Source organism: Oryctolagus cuniculus, chromosome 17 (genome assembly GCF_051225735.1).
Source record: "Oryctolagus cuniculus isolate XC-2025 breed Fujian yellow rabbit chromosome 17, ASM5122573v1, whole genome shotgun sequence".
Lineage (NCBI taxonomy): Eukaryota > Metazoa > Chordata > Mammalia > Lagomorpha > Leporidae > Oryctolagus > Oryctolagus cuniculus.
Genome location: NC_142883.1, coordinates 16,326,201 through 16,343,705, shown reverse-complemented (window position 1 = coordinate 16,343,705; position 17,505 = coordinate 16,326,201). Strand labels below are relative to the sequence as shown.

Sequence of the window (17,505 nt, the reverse complement as noted above, 5' to 3'; positions counted from 1 at the left end):
AAGTGGAGCAGCCGGTCTCGAACCGGCACCCATATTGGATACCGGCATTGCAGGTGGCGGCCTTACCCACTACGCCACAGTGCTGGCCTGGACATTTTAATGTCACTTAATGTAGGCCACTTTTAGGTCCAAATTTCAGTCAAATAACTGAGAAAACTTTTAGAACCATTCTAGCCACTTGTGTTAACCCAAACAATCCATAATCTCTGCTTGTGGTATATGTATATCATCAAATTCAGCTCATTCTTACATTGTATTTTCCTACCCTAATCCAACACTCTTGGGATCCTCTCTATCTATATAAATTGGCAAAATATTATAATTATTTAAGAGAGAGTAACTTTTTTCAAGTCAGACTTTGTTTCTTACTAGTAGGAGCCTGCCAGAAACCTTGATTATGTAGGTCTAGAAGCAAGGAGAGATTATGAGGAGAGATCATGAAGAAAACCAGCAGTCTCATGCAAAGCCTCCCTCAGGGATGCATTGAACTGTTTCTCAGGCAAGAGGAAACTAATTTGTTGAGAAGAGGAAAAGGGACAACTTTCACCAGCAAAATAAGTTTGACATAAATTAGAGGTGCAATGTTACCTGATTCATCAGAATCTGCCTATGTTGCTATTCCAAGAGACCCTAAAATTTGAAATTTTCATTTAATTTGAATTTTAAGTTTGGTTAAACTTTGGGTTTTGTTTTAAAAATTTCAGTCTTTTTTTTCTTTTTTAATTCCAAAGACATGGATTTTTTAATTTAAAAAAGAGATGAATTTCATGTATTTCATATATACAGTTTTAAGAACATGATACTTTCCACGTTACCCTCCCTTACTTACTTACTCTTACCTTCTCTCCTTCTTTTCCTATTTTTCTTCTAACTTTTATAATGATATACTTTAAATTTTCTTTATAATTTCAAGCTTAACCCTCCACTAAATAAAATATCAGTAAGTAGTAAATTGGAAAACTACTATTCTTCAAGAATATAGATAAGGGCTATAAATAATCAAATTTCAAAATGTTAATTTTGCTCATATACATTACATTTTTCAACTCTGTATAATTAGTCACCAGAAATCAGGGAAAACATATGATATCTCTCTTTTTGGGATGGGCTTATTTTATTAAGCATATTGCTCTTCAGTTGCATCCATTTTGCTGCAAGACAAGATTTCACTCTTTTTTGTGGCTGAGTAGTATTCCATCATGTATATATACCATAATTTCTTGATCCAGTCATCAGTTGAAGGACATCTGGGTTGATCCCAAATCTTAGCTTAGTGAATTGAGCTGCAATAAATATGTGAGTACAGATAACTCTTTCATATGCTGATTTTGTTGTCTTTGGATACAATCCTAGGAGTGGAATGGCTGGGTCATATGGTAGATCTATTTTTAGATTTCTAAGGAATCTTCTACTGTCTTCCATAATGGTTGTACAAGTTTACAGTTCCACCAGCAGTAGATTAGGGTACCTTTTCCCCACATCTTCACTAGCATTTACTATTTTTTTGTTTTTGTATAATAGGCATTATAACTGGGATGAGGTGAAACCTTGATTTTCTTTTTTTTATTTGCATTTCCCTATTGGTCAGTGATCCTGAGCATCTTTTCATGTGTCTATTTGCTATTTGTATTTCAGCCTTTGAAAAATGCCTTTTCATATCCTTAGCCCATTTATTAACGGGGTTGCTTGTTGTTATTGAGTTTCTTGAGCTCCTTATAGATCCCAAATATTAATTATTTATCAGTTGCATAGTTTACAATTTTTTATTATGTCAGTTGCTTCTTTACTTTATTGTTTCTTTTGCTATGCAGAAGCTCCTTAGCTACTATAATCTCATTTGTCTATGTTTGCCTTTATTGCCTGTGCTGCTGGGGTCTTATCTAAGAAGTCTTTGCCTATGCCAATGTCGTAGAGTTTCCCCCATGTTTTCCTCTAGTAATTTTGGGATTTTCAGGTCTTAGGTTTAGATTCCTGATCTATTGTGAGTTGATTTTTGTATAGCATGTAAGGTCGAGGTCTTGTTTCATACTTCTGCATGCAGAGATCCAATTTTTCCTAACACCATTTGTTGAAGAGACTGTCATTTCTCCGGGGATTGGTTTTTAGCTCCTTTGTCAAATATTCATGATTGTAGATGTGTGGATTGATTTTTGGGGTCTCTAGTCTGTTCCATTGGTAGACTATTCTTGTGCCAATACCAAGCTGTTTTGATTATAACTGCCCCTTAATATGTCTTGAAATCAGATATTATGATTCCTCCAGCTTTATTTTTATTGTTTAGGATTGTTTTAACTATTTGGGGTCTCTTGTGACTCCTATGACTTTTAGGGTCAATTTTTTTTTTCAGGAAATACAGGTTTTTTTGGCTGATCATAGAAACCTTCAGATCCCATATTCAGACCTTGACCCAGATGTTCCAAAAACTGGGGAAAAAGTCTATAAAAGTTGCTGCATCTGTAGGTGGCAGTGGGCCTGCAGTCATTGAAAATCAGCAAGAATGGCAATTGGGAGGAAAAAATTGGACATGAAGTAGAGAATGAGGAAAAACTGTAACTCCCAGTGACAAACTGGAGTACCCATCTGTATCTCCCCACTTCCAATCCCCATGATGGGTTACTCACAGAAGAAACTGATGTCTTTGACATGAAGCTGTATATTTGATCCAAGACTCAGAGAAGCCAAAGGAGGAGATACGACAGGAGTTCTAAGAGCTATAAGCCTATTTGCTCCCAAGCCAATGAAGTGAACCATTAGATAGAAAATGACATCATGAACATGTGATGGTACCTGGCATCCTGCACCGCCTTTCAGAGTACAGTGTCTGCTGTTTCACTTTTGCATTCAAAATCCCATAAATATGTCTCCCTGGCAAATTCAGCCTCAAAACAATATAGGAAAGGGAACTTTTGGATTAACTAAGTTGATGCAGTGTGAAGCCATCAAAGTAATTAACAATATTATTGATAATATTACTCATGTAAAATTTTGATATAATACTTGTTTATGTTCTCACATTTTATTTTTCCTTAGGAGGGAAGGTTCATGTTAATAACCTAGACAATACTCTAGAAAGATTGGGAATTGAGCTCACAGAAAAGGAACTTACAAAGCTGTCAGAAAACCTACAAGTTGATGGTAAGCATTTTAGCTATCTTCAGACCATCTTTTTATCTTTGCCTTATTATCAGATATATTTTAAGAGTAGATTTAATTAGAGAAAGGTACATGCTAGAAAAATTGGATAAGAGTCCAAGTAAGAAGAAATCTAGGATCTTCACAATGATTAAACTAAAATCAGCATAACTGATCTGTTCCTATGTGTACCAAGAATTGCTCAATGTACTATTAGGACCATAAAATACATAGATTGCTAAGAGAGTAATTATTGGGTTATGAAAAACTATAGAGAACTCAACAAGGCCCATTCTTCTATCCATCCCTCTTTCTGTTGAAATCTTTTTTTAACTTTTATTTAATGAATATAAACTTCCAAAGTACAGCTTATAGATTACAATTGCTTTTCCCCCCCATAACTTCCCTCCCACCCTCAACCCTCCCCACTCCTGCTCCCTCTCCCCTTCCATTCACATCATTTTCAATTATCTTTATATACAGGAGATCAATTTAGCATATATTAAGTAAAGCTTTCTTCTGTTGAAATCTTAACTCTGAAATGAATTCACAGAATTCTTGATCAACTCCAGTGATATCTTCAACTGTGATTTATAAAGGTTTCCAAAACACTGTGGGGAGTACATTTTCTTGACCCGGATTCTAAGATATGAGAGCTTCCTATTAAGAGAGATAGCATTAATTCTGTGAGGTCCAGAAATTTAATAGATTGCAGGTAAAATGAAAATATAAGGAATTTATGTGCTTTTCCAGAAAATACATGTCTTAACTTTTTCTGAGTTTCTGATATTATCTTCATTAAACTTTTTCTTGTAGTTACTGGGAAGACGGATCTGAAAGAGGTGATGGACAGAGTAAAAGCTACTACAGGTTAGCAAAAAATTATAATTATGAGATGTTTAGTATTTATAGTAATTATATTTTATCATTATCCCTTAATCATTATGTCAGTTATGTTTGGCATTTGCCTCCTTATTTGCTAAATGCTTAAAGTCAATTGCTAGCATTATACTTGTTTTCTAGTATATTTTTCATTTATATATTTTGCTCTTTTCTTTGTACAACAGCCAAAATTGGTAAAATAATAAAGTTTTTGTAAACACCCAGATAATTTATTTTTTATTTTTTTAACTTTTATTTAATGAATATAAATTTCCAAAGTACAGCTTATGGATTACAATAGCTTTTCCCCCTCATAATTTCCCTCCACCCACAACCCTCCCGTCTCCCCCTCCCTCTCCCCTTCCATTCACATCAAGATTCATTTTTTTTTTTTTGATAGGCAGAGTGGACAGTGAGAGAGACAGAGAGAAAGGTCTTCCTTTGCCGTTGGTTCACCCTCCAATGGCCACCGCGGCCGGCACACTGCAGCCGGCGCACCGCACTGATCCGATGGCAGGAGCCAGGTACTTATCCTGGTCTCCCATGGGGTGCAGGGTCCAAGGACTTGGGCCATCCTCCACTGCACTCCCTGGCCACAGCAGAAAGCTGGCCTGGAAGAGGGGCAACCAGGACAGAATCCAGTGCCCCGACCGGGACTAGAACCCGGTGTGCCGGCACCGCAAGGCGGAGGATTAGCCTAGTGAGCCGCGGCGCCGGCCCAAGATTCATTTTCAATTATCTTTATATACAGAAGAACAATCTAGCATATATTAAGTAAAGCTTTCAACAGTTTGCAGCCACACAGAAACACAAAGTGTAAAATACTGTTTGAGTACTAGTTATAGCATTAAATAACAATGTACAGCACATTTAGGACAGAGATCCTACATGAGGAGTAAGTGCACAGTGACTCCTGTTGTTGACTTAACAAATTGACACTCTTCTTTATGGAGTCAGTAATCCCCCTAGGCTCTTGTCATGAGTTGCCAAGGTTATGGAAGCCTTTTGAGTTCACCGACTCTGATCATAGTTAGACAAGGTCGTAGTCAAAGTGGAAGTTCTCTCCTCCCTTCAGAGAAAGGTACCTCCTTCTTTGAAGACCTGTTCTTTCCACTGGGATCTCACTCACAGAGATCTTTCATTTAGGTGGTTTTTGTTTTGCTTTTTGTTTGTTTGTTTGTTTGTTTGCCAGAGTGTCTTGGCTTTCCATGCCTAAAATACTCTCATGGGCTTTTTAGCCAGATCCGAATGCCTTAAGGGCTGATTCTGAGGCCAGAGTGCTATTTAGGACATCTGCCATTCTACGAGTCTGCTGTGTATCCCGCTTCCCATGTTGGATCATTCTCTCCTTCTTAATTCTATCAGCTAGTATTATCAGACACTAGTCTTGTTTATGTGATCCCTTTGATTCTTAGTCCTATCATTATGATCAATTGTGAACTGAAATTGATCACTTGGACTAGTGAGATGGCATTGGTACATGCCACCTTGATGGGATTGTATTGGAATCCCCAGGCACGTTTCTAACTCCACCATTTGGGGCAAGTCAATTTAGGATTGAGCATGTCCCAAATTGTACATCTCTTTCCTCTCTTATTCCCACTCTTATATTTAACAGGGATCCATTTTCAGTTAAGTTTCAACACTTAAGAATAATTGTATATTAATTACAGAGTTCAACCAATAGTATTAAATAGAACAAAAAAAATACTAAAAAGGATAAAGTATTAAGTTGTTCATCAACAATCAGGGCAAGGGCTGATCAAGTCACCGTTTCTCATAGTGTCCATTTCACTTCAACAGATTTCCTTTTTAGTGCTTGGTTAGTTGTCACCGATCAGGGAGAACAACGATACTTGTCCCTTTGGGACTGGCTTAATTCACTCAGCATGATGTTTTCCAGATCCCTCCATTTTGTTGCAAGTCGATTGACCGGATTTCATTGTTTTTGACTACTGTATAGTATTCTATAGAGTACACGTCCCATAATTTCTTTATGCAGTCTACTGTTAATGGGCATTTAAGTTGATTCCAGGTCTTAGCTATTGTGAATTGAGCTGCAATAAACATTAAGGTGCAGACAGCTTTTTTTGCTCGCTGATTTAATTTCCTTTGTGTAAATTCCAAGGAGTGGGATGGCTGGGTTGAATGGTAGGGTTATATTCAGGTTTCTGAGGAATCTCCAGACTGACTTCCATAGTGGCTTAACCAGTTTGCATTCCCACCAGCAGTGCGTTAGTGTCCCTTTTTCCCTGTATCTTCGCCAGCATCTGTTGTTGGTAGATTTCTGAATGTGAGCCATTCTAACTGGGGTGAGGTGAAACCTCATTGTGGTTTTGATTTGCATTTCCCTGATTGCTAGTGATCCTGAACATTTTTTCATGTGCCTGTTGGCTATTTGGATTTCTTCTTTTGAAAAATGTCTAATGAGGTCCTTGGCCCATCTCTTAAGTGGTAAACACCAAGATGATTTATAACGATGAGACTATGGTAGGTGTTTGGCAGAGTAGTTGCTTGGGATTCCCACATCCTGTATCAGAGTGCCTGGGTTTGAGTCCTGGCTCTGTTCCTGATTCTAGCTCCCTGCTAATGATACCCTAGGAGGCAGCAAGGAATGGCTCAGGTAGTAGCGCCCCTGTCACCCATGTGGGAAAGCCAGATTGATTTTCCAGCTCCTGCCTTTTCCCTCCTCGGCCCTGGCTGTTGCAGGCATTTGATAAGTGAACTAGCAGATAGGAGATATCCTCTATCTCTCTCTGTCTTTCTTTCCATCTCCCTCTCTCTCTTTTTCTCTCTGCCTTTCAAAAAATGAGACTAACAGATCTACATTTGGTGATAAATTATTTAAATAAATCATTCACAATATTCTAATTCAGTAGAGAGATGCATATGTGGGTTTCATTGGATGCAGAGTCGCCTTGCCACTATCATCATGCGTATGCCTTCTTTTATTGGCACATAGAGACCAAAGGGTTTTTCTTTGAATATTCTAGTCAGTATCCATGTACAGGCTTCATTGTTCTCTGCTCTTCATGCATTACTCACTCATGCTACAGAGCCATAGATTAGATGAAATTTAGAATCATTTGCTGAAACTTTAAACTCATATATGTAGTAATACAAATATTTTATAGGAGGAGAAATTGATGCCAGAGATGTGAAAACTGTTCTGAGTAACATGGGAATAGAATTTACTGATGAGGAACACTTAAAACTGGTGAAAAATCTGCCTGTCAATGGTAAGCATTTCAAATGCTGATATTCATAGTTTTTAAGCTGTTTTTGAAAACTTCTAAAACTATCTTCAATTCTCAAGACAGAAAAAAATCCATCTCTAAATAATTTGCGTATTTATTTATTATGAGGGAATTTGCATATATGCAGTTTAATTTTTAGTTTTAGAATAGCACCTCTATGATGTTGAATTACGCTATCAAAGGGAAAATATTTCTAGGGTTACCCTTATTATTTAGACAACTATAGGTGATTGTGAGAAAAAGGAAAGGGTGATATTAAAGTAAAAAAGGATAAAAAGTGAGAGATGTAAGCACTCACACACATGAGTTGTGAATGTTGTCGAATGCCATTTGTGATAAATTTTTGGATAGCTTCACCATATTATAAAATTTTCTTAGATTTGTCTTAATGGAAGAAATTATCACAGAATATAATAAAAGATTCATTTTGCTGAAATAATATTAGAGAATAGTCATGCCATTTCTTTATAAATTGAATTTTACCTTTTTTTATAGATGAAAACAAAATCTTTAAGAGCAGGTTGTTAGAAGCTGTCAAGTCTCTTAAAGGTAAGTGAGAAGTATAATGAGACTGCAACTATGAGACTCTTAGATTTATAAAACATTGAATTTATAGGTTATTACATCTCTCATAAAGTTATAAATGTGCATTTATGCATATAACAAAGTTATACTTTTTGAGGAGCCTAGTCTTAGTTTATCTATGCTCATAGATGAGTTTTATGTTCTGTCTTAGAATAAAAGTTCCATACTCACGATTTTCTAAATTTTACAGAAATGAAAACATCAAATTTCAAGTTTGAATAATGAAAAGTTACAGAAATGATTAGCAATGATTCAGAGGATTTAATCAGCAGTAAATAAAAATTGAACTTAGAGTTTAGTAATCAAAGGTCAAACCCACATGTTGTTCAGAAATGAAGACTGTTTACCTCCAGAACCAGAGTTCCCTGAACATATATAAAAGTCATTTTAAACTTTGTTTTATGTAGGCGGATCCTCAAGACAAATCTCAAGGGAAATGGCTTCAAGTCTAACTTCAGAATTGACTTTTAATGGGCTTAAACTATATGGTCTCTGTGCTAAAACTGTTGACCATTCATTGATTTTTTTGCTTTAAAACAAATATTCTGAACCTGAGGTTAGTAGAATTTGATAGAATCCTTGAATAGGCATTAGTGGGTAGATAACTTTCCTGAAATAGTATGCAAATGTTGTTGTACTGCTTACGAAATTCATAATTGGGTGTATATTTCAAGAGAAGAACTTCCTTTTTAGGGTCATTCAGTATTCTTTGTTACTTTCTTTAGGTGGGAAAGTAAATGTCAACAACCTTGACACCATCCTGGACAATCTGGGAATTAAGCTGTCAAATACAGAACTAAAAGATCTGACTCAAAACATGCAAGTTGATGGTGAGCATGTTTTAAGATACCATGTGTTATAGTTGTTTTAGTGCTGCTTTAACAATTCCACAGACTGGGTAATATGTAAAGAGCAGATTCCAATCCCAAAAAGACAAATATCTTATGTTTTACCTGATTTGTGGTAACCAATATACGGAGTACCAAGAAAATGTAATGTATAGGAGTCAAACTGCCATTTTGAGATTTGATTATCGTTTATAACTCTTATCTCTGCTCTTGAGGAATAGTGGGTTTTCTACTTAGTACTTGTTTAATTCTTTATTTGCTGGATGATTGACCTTGTGATTATAAAGTGAGTTGAAAGTATGTCTTTGTAAAAATTAAAAATAAAAATAAGAAAGAAAGAGAGAGGTTAGGAACGAGGGAGGGATGGTAGGGAAGGTGGGGTGTCTCATTATGCTCTTAAAACTGCATATGTGAAATACAAAGGCTTAACCCACTACACCACAACACCTGCCCCTTGAGTTTTCTATAATAAAATTATGTCATCTGCAAACACTGACTGTTTGACTTCCTCCCTTCCAATTAGGGTATCTTTTATTTCTTTCTCTTGTGTACTATGGTGAATAAAAATGATAAGAGTAGGCATCCTTGTCTTGCTTGACGTTAGCTATTAACTTGTTATATATGACTTTTATTATGTTGAAATATGTTCCTTCTATATGTAATTCAGTCAGAATTATCATGAAGTGATATTAAACTTTAATGTTAAATGTTTTATCTATTGAGATGACATTTCATTTCTGTCTTCAGCTATGGATATGGTATATCACATTTATTGATGTAAAATTGTTGAAACGTCCTTGAATCCTTGGTATGAATACTGCTTGATCATAATGAAAGATCTTTTGAATGTGCTGTTGGATTCAGTTTGATAATATTTTGTTGAGGATTTTTGCATCTGTGTTCATCAAGGATATTGGCCTGTACCTTTCTTTTTTTGCTGTGTCATTGCCTGATTTTGGTATCAAAATAATGCTTTCCTCATAGAATGAATTTGACAGAATTATCTCTTCTTCTGCTTTTTGAAGTAATTTAAGGATTGGCATTAGTTCTTAAATGTATTGTGCAATGCAGCGTTGAAGCTCTCTGGTTCTGGGCTTTTCTCATTATTGAATTGCCTAAGTAGTTTCTAATGATTCAAATGTGATAAGGTATGTGTGTCCAATAATTTGTTCAATTCCACCAAATTATTAAATTTATTGTCGTATGTTGTTCATAGTAATTTCTAATAATCCTTTTGTATTTCTGTGGGGACAGTGGTAATGTTTCCCTTTTCATTTCTTATTCTATATAATTGAGTCTTCTCTGTTTTTCTATTTTTTATCAGTCTTTTCAAAGAACAGGTTTTGGTTCCACTGAATTTTTTTCTAATTTTTCTATTTTTTATTTAATTAGTTTAACTTTGATTTTTTTTAAAAGATATTTAATTATTTGAAAATCAGAGTTACAGAGAAGGAGAGAAAGAGGCAGAGAGAGAGAGAGAGAGAGAGAGAGAGAGAGAGGTCTTCTATCTGCTGGTTCATTCCCCAAATGACCACCACGACCAGGACTGGGCCAGGCCAAAGCCAGGAGCTTTATCTGGGTCTTCTACAAGGGCGCAGGGTCTCAAGGACTTGGGCCATCTTCTGCTGCTTTCCCAGGCCATAGCAAGGAGCTGGATTGGAATTGGGGCAGCTGTTACTCAAACCAGCACCCACATAGAATACTGGCATTGCAGCCAACAGCTTTACCCATTACCCAGCCACAGAACCAGCCCCTCTGTTTTTTCTTGATTAGTCCAGCTAAGGATTTATCAAACTTGTTTCTCTTATCACAGAACAAGCTCTTCATTTCATTGATATTTTTATTGTCTTTTAGTCTCTATGTCATTTATTTGAACTCTGAGTTTTATTATTTTTTTTCCTTCTACCAATCTTGAATCTTATTTGTTCTTGTTTTCTTAGTTCGTTTTTTTTTTTTTTTTTTTTTTTTTAGAAGAAGAGTTTATTGTCTAAGGCACTGGGAGCCCAACAGGCTGGGGAGAGGGCCAGGGGGTAAGAGAGAGGAGGAGAGATCAAGAGAGGGCACGTGTTCAGGAACAGCTCCTGTTAGACCTTTGCTGGGCGGCGTCAGGGAAAGTACAGAAATAGGTTGTTGATTTGAGGTTGTCCTCTTTTTAACATGTGGGCATTGATTGCTATAAACTTCCTTCTTAGGGGCTGGACCCCCGGCGCCGCGGCTCATTAGGCTAATCCTCCGCCTTGCGGCGCCGGCACACCGGGTTCTAGTCCCGGTCGGGGCGCTGGATTCTGTCCTGGTTGCCCCTCTTCCAGGCCAGCTCTCTGCTGTGGCCAGGGAGTGCACTGGAGGATGGCCCAAGTGCTTGGGCCCTGCACCCCATGGGAGACCAGGAGAAGCACCTGGCTCCTGCCATCGGATCAGCGCAGTGCGCCGGTCGCAGCGGCCATTGGAGGGTGAACCAACGGCAAAAGGAAGACCTTTCTCTCTGTCTCTCTCTCTCACTGTCCACTCTGCCTGTCAAAAAAAAAAAAAAAAAAAAAAAACAACCAAAACTTCCTCTTAGTACTACTTTTGCTGTATTCCAAAGGTTTTGATATATTGTATTTCCATTCTCATTCATTTCAACAAAAATTTTAATGTCTTCCTTGATTTCTTCTTTGATACACTGCTTATTCAGGAGTAAGTTGTTTAATTTCCATGTATCAATGTAGGTTCCAATATTTTTTCTTGTTATTGATTTCTATTTTAATTGCATTGTGGTCCAAAAAGATACATGATATTATTTTTATTTTTTCAAATTATTGAGACTTATTTTGTGACCTACCATTTGATCTATCCTGGGAAAATGTTCCATGTACTATTGAGAAGAATGTGTGTTCTGCAGCTGTTGGAAAGTTCTGTAGATGTCTGTGAGGACAAGTAGATCTAGGGTGTAGTTTACTTCAACTGTTCCTCTGTTGATTTTATGTCTAGGTGATCTGTCTACTTCTGAAAGTGGCACGTTATAATCATCTATCTCTACTCAAGTCTATTAATATTGCCCCACTTCCTAGTTTCTTTTTACTGCTTTTGATTTAAAATATATTTCAACTGATACTTCAGCATTCTTTTGTTATATTTGCATAGACTATCTTGTTCCATTCTTTCAGTTTTAATCTATGTATGTCCTTAGAAGTAAAGTGAGTTTTTTTTATAAACAACAGTTTGTTCCTATTTTTTAATCTGTTCTAGTCACTCTATCACTTTTAATTGGAGAATTTAATTCATTGATGTTTAGAGTAATTATTGATAGCTAAGCTTTACTACTGCCATTTTGATACTTGTTTTGTACTTTGATTGTAGTTCCTTTCATTCTTTCTCTTACAATCTCCACTTATGGTCAGGTGATTTTCTATAGTGGCATACTTTGATTCATTGCTTAGCTCTTTTGTTTGTCTATTATAGGTTTTAGATTTGTTGTTACCATGAAGCTTACAAAAAAAAAAAAAACTTTTGGTTATAACAAGTGATCTGGAAATGATGACAACTGAACATGGATTATAAAAATATGGAAGAAGACATTGACAAAGAGATAAGAAATCCTAGGGGCCAGTGTTTAGCCACAGTGGATAAAGCCATTGCCAGTGATGCCAGCATCCCATATGGATGCCGAATCTAGGCCTGGCTGCTCCACTTCTCATCCAGCTCCCTGCTAATGGTCTGGGAAAATCAGCAGAAGATGGCCTAAGTGTTTGGGCCCCTGCACCATGTGGGAGACCCAGATGAAGTTCCTGGTTTTAGCCTAACCTAGCGCAGGCTTTTGTGATCATCTGGGGGAGTGACCTCATGGATAAAAGATCTCTCTCTCCCTCTCTCCCTCCCTCTCTGTAACTCTATTAAAATAAATAAATCTTTTTCTAAAAAAAAAAAAAATGAAGTTCTAGTATAGCATTCTACATTCGTGCTACATTTGTCTGTCATTTTAAATTTTTGATATCACTTTTGATCTCTTTCTGTATTGCCTCTTAACATTTAAATGTAGTAGTTATAATAATATTTTATTCTTCATTGTACAACTATAAATGGATTATACACATCTTTATATTATTAGAGCATTCTGAATTTGTTTGTATAGTTACTCTTACCAGTAAATATTCTACCTTGTGATATTTTCATATTACTTGTTATCATTTCTTTCAGTTTACTGAACTTCCTTTAGCATTTCTTGTAACATAAGTCTAGAGATGATAAAAATCTCTGGTAATTTTTTTTAATTTTTATTTATTTACTTAAAGGCAGAGTGGGGGCTGATGTTTTGACGTTGTGAATAAAGCCACCACCTGTGATGCTGAAATCCCATATAGGTGCCTGTTCGAGTCCCAGCTATTCAACTTCCAATCCAGCTCCCTGCTATTATGCCTGGAAAAGCAGCAGAAGATGGCCCAAGTATTTGGGCTCCTGAACCCACATAGGAGATCCTGAAGAAGCTCCTGGTGGCTCCTGGTTTCTGACTGGCCATTGCAACCATTTGGGGAGTGAACCAGCAGATGAAAGATTCATTTTCTCTCTCTCTCTCTGCCTTTCAATCAAATAAAAATCTTTTAAAAAGGCAGAGTGACAGAGAGGGGAGCAACAGAGAAAGGATGGAGTCTTCCATCCACTGATTCACTCCCCAAATGGCTGCAATGGCAAGATCTGGGCCACACCGAAACCAGCAGCCTGGAACTTATCTAGGTCTCCCACATGGGTGGCAGGGGTCCAGATACTTGGACCATCATCTGCCACTTTCCCAGGCACATTGACAGACAACTGGACTGGAAGCAGAGCGGCTGTGATTGAACCAGTCCAGTTGCTCTAATATGGGATACCAACACTGCAGACTGTGGCCCAGCCAGCTTTGCCGCATTGCCAACCCCCTTGGAATGTCTGTATCTCTCCCTTACATCTGAAGAGTAGCTATGTAGAGTATAGTATTCTTGGCTGGCATTATTTTTTCCTTCAGTACTATAGAAGTCTCATTCTACTTTCTCCTGGCCTGTAACGTTTCTACTGAGAAGACACTAATCAGGTGAATTGGGACTTTTTTATGTGTTATTTGCTTTTTTTCTTCTGAAGCTTGAGAATCTTCACTGTATCTTTAACCTTGGAGAGCTTGATTGCGATATGTGTTGTCAGTATTCCTGAATACTTGTATCCTTCCTGTACTGGCTAGTTGTATCTTTCTCTAAGTTTGGGAAGATTTCTCTCTTCTCTTTAAGCATGCTTTCTGCCCACTTTGGCATTTTCTTGTCTTTCTTGATTCCCAATAACCAGAAAGAATCCATATTTTTCATAATCTGTCTTTGTTCCTCTTGATTTTTTCCCTTTTTTCTCCTACAACTCTGTATTTTCTTTTTTTAACTTTTATTTAATAAATATAAATTTTCAAAGTACAACTTTTGGGTTATAGTGGCTTTTCCCCCCATAACGTCCCTCCCACCCGCAACCATCCCATCCCCCACTCCCTCTTCCATCCCATTCTTCATTGAGATTCATTTTCAATTATCTTTATAAACAGAAGATCTACTTAGTATTTACTAACTAAAGATTTCAAAAGTTTGCACCCACACAGATACACAGAGTGTAAAATACTGTTTCAGTACTAGTTATAGCATTACTTCACATTGGACAACACATTAAGGACAGAGATGCTACATGGGGAGTAAGTGCACAGTGACTCTTGTTGTTTATTTAACAATTGACACTCTTGTTTATAGTGTCACTAATCACCCGAGGCTCTTGTCATGAGCTGCCAAGGCTATGGAAGCCTTTTGAGTTCGCTGACTCCGATCTTATTTAGACAAGGCCATAGTCAAACTGGAAGTTCTCCCTTCCCTTCAGAGAAAGGTACCTCCTTCTTTGATGGCCCATTCTTACTGCTGGGATCTCACTCACAGATATCTTTCATTTAGGTTTTTTGTTTTTGTTTTTGTTTTTGTTTTTGTTTGTTTGTTTGCCAGAGTGTCTTGGCTTTCCATGCCTGAGAAACTCTCATGGGCTTTTTAGCCAGATCCGAATGCCTTAAGGGCTAATTTTGAGGCCAGAGGGCTGTTTAGGACATCTGCCGTTCTGAGTCTGCTGTGTATCCCGCTTCCCATGTTGGATCATTCTCTCCTTCTTAATTCTATCAGATAGTATTATCAGACACTAGTCTTGTTTATGTGATCCCTTTGACTCTTAGACCTATCAGTGTGATCAATTGTGAACTGAAATTGATCACTTGGACTAATGAGATGGCATTGGTACATGCCACCTTGATGGGATTGAATTGGAATCCCCAGGCACGTTTCTAACTCTACTGTTTGAGGCAAGTCAGCTTGAGTATGTCCCGAATTGTACATCTCCTCCCTCTCTTATTCCCACTCTTATATTTAACAGAGATCACTTTTCCGTTAAATTTAAACACCTAAGAATAATTGTGTGTTAATTACAGAGTTCAACCAATAGTATAAAGTAGAACAAAAAAAAATACTAAAAGGGATAAAGTATTACATTGTACATCAACAGTCAGGACAAGGGCTGATCAAGTCACTGTTTCTCATAGTGTCCATTTCACTTCAACAGATTTCCTTTTTGGTGCTTGGTTAGTTGTCACCGATCAGGGAGAACATATGATATTTGTCCCTTTGGGAGCATTTTTATTTTAAAGCCACCTTGATTTGATCATAGGTGACTCCACACTTAACAACCTAATCCAATCCTAATCACTTTCTCAGGCTCTACCTTCAGAAATCAAAATTGTTAATTCGCCTCCTTGACCCTTTAAGATGATTCTGGGGATAAAGCCTTTAATACATGGGGCCAGGACCAGCACCGTGGTGCACTGTGTTAATCCTTTGCCTGCGGAGCCTGCATCCCATATGGGCGCCGGTTCTAGTCCTGGCTGCTCCTCTTCCAGTCCAGCTCTCTGCTACGGCCTGGGAAAGCAGTAGAAGATGGCCCAAGTGCTTGGGCCCCTGCACCCGCATGGGAGACCAGGAAGAAATACCCGGCTCCTGGCTTCGGATAGGTGCGCTCTGGCCGTTGCGGCCATTTGGGGAGTGAACCAATGGAGGGAAGATCTTTATCTCTGTCTGTTTCTTTCACTGTCTATAACTCTACCTGTCAAATAAATAAATAAAATCTTTAAAAAAAAATACATGGGGCCTTAGGGGATACCTAAAATATCCAAACCATAATACCTAGAAAGTGTGTTCAACAACTATTTCTTAAGTATATAAGGAATTATGATGGTGCCTAACCTATAGTGTGTACAGCTTTTAGTTATTTCTATGATTCTCAAAACAATTTGAGAGTCATTATTATAGCTCAATATGATTTTGATCTTCTCCTATAGTTGATAAGAAAATTCCTCTAGAAGCACTGATGGAAAAAGTCAAAGACTTTACAGGTAAGTGAAAAGTTATTATAAAATTAGGATTTTAATTGACTGCATTAAATTTTGCTTTTTCCTTATATTTCCTAGTACTCAGTTCTTGACTTGTAATTTCAGGTTATTTTTCCATATTAATTAATGTTCCATGTATTGACATAAAATTATCTACATTTTTGGAATAAAATTACGGGAGTATCTCTTGCTTTCAAATTCTTCAATCTGTTTTATGCCAATAATATAATTCACTTTAATAAGCACAATATGTAAATACAGAGCAAATCAGAGTGAAGCTTAGAAATTATTAAGGAAATGTATTTATTGTAGCTTCATTGAATAATTTTTGTTTAAAAATTAAAATATACTTTTTTGAAGAAAAAATTATGTAAACACCTATTTTTAATTGGCTTATCAGATTTTTATCCTGGAAATTATATTTCACTAACTTCAGGAGGGATATATATATATATATATAATCAAAATAATTTGGCCTAACATATCCATTGATTCTATAGTTGAAAACATTTGATTTTTACTTAAACCTGAAAACTAGCATGGTATCATTTATCATAAGGTAATATTATTTTTAGAAATAATTACTGCTATCTGAAATAATGATATGTACCCAATCTCTTATTTTTAAAGGTAAGAAGATTGATTCTAGTGACATAAGAAATGTTCTGGGAAACCTCAGTATTGAGCTTACAGAAAAGGAACTAGAGAAGCTGTTGAAAACATTGCCGGTTAATGGTGAGCCATACTAACGTCTGGGGCTGCTTCTGGGGAGGCAGAGTATCTGTGGATCAGTATGGATTTTTAATTCCTTCTAAAACATGATCGATTATAATTTTTAAAAACTGAAATTTAAGGGGCTGGCTCTGTGGCACAGGGGGTTAGAGTCACAGTGTGCCAGCATCCCATATGGGTGCTGGTCAGGCTTGTGGCTGCTCCTCTTCCAATTCAGCTCCCTGCTAATGCACCTGAGAAAGCAGTAGAGGATGGCCCAAGTGCTTGGGGCTCTCCTACCCATGTGGGAGACCAGGAAGAAGCTCCTGGCTCCTGGCTTTGGCCTGGCCTAGCCCTGGCTATTGAGGCCATCTGTGGAGTTAATTAGCAGCTGGAAGATCTCGCTCTTCTTTACTCCTCTCGCTCTCTTTACTTCTCTCTCTCTCTGTAACTCTGTCTTTCTAATAAATAAAGAAATCTATTTTAAAAACCTGAAATTTAAGCTGCAAATAAAAATCACCAACTTGAGAGTTTAGCCAAGCAACCTTGCAGTTTTAAATTGTCTTCCAGGCTAGTAAATATTTACTGCTACCCCTCAGGCCACTAGTGGTCTCATATTATTTTAAAAGGGAAAAGAAAGAGAGATAGATAAGAAAATAATAATAGAAATTAAAGATAGAAGTAAGAA

At 37.1% G+C, this 17,505-nt stretch overlaps 1 protein-coding gene across 1 annotated transcript in view; it reads left to right on the top strand.

Annotated features, from left to right (window-relative positions):
- LOC100354814 (uncharacterized) overlaps positions 1-16,855 on the top strand; it is a 279,056-nt gene extending 262,201 nt beyond the window's left edge. Inside the window, exons 59-64 of the mRNA XM_089318019.1 lie at positions 3,031-3,135; positions 7,149-7,253; positions 7,767-7,820; positions 8,582-8,686; positions 16,056-16,109; positions 16,737-16,855. Coding sequence (XP_089174145.1) covers positions 3,031-3,135; positions 7,149-7,253; positions 7,767-7,820; positions 8,582-8,686; positions 16,056-16,109; positions 16,737-16,855 — 542 coding nt within the window. The remainder of the gene's footprint in view (positions 1-3,030; positions 3,136-7,148; positions 7,254-7,766; positions 7,821-8,581; positions 8,687-16,055; positions 16,110-16,736) is intronic.
- Positions 16,856-17,505: the final 650 nt, after the last annotated feature.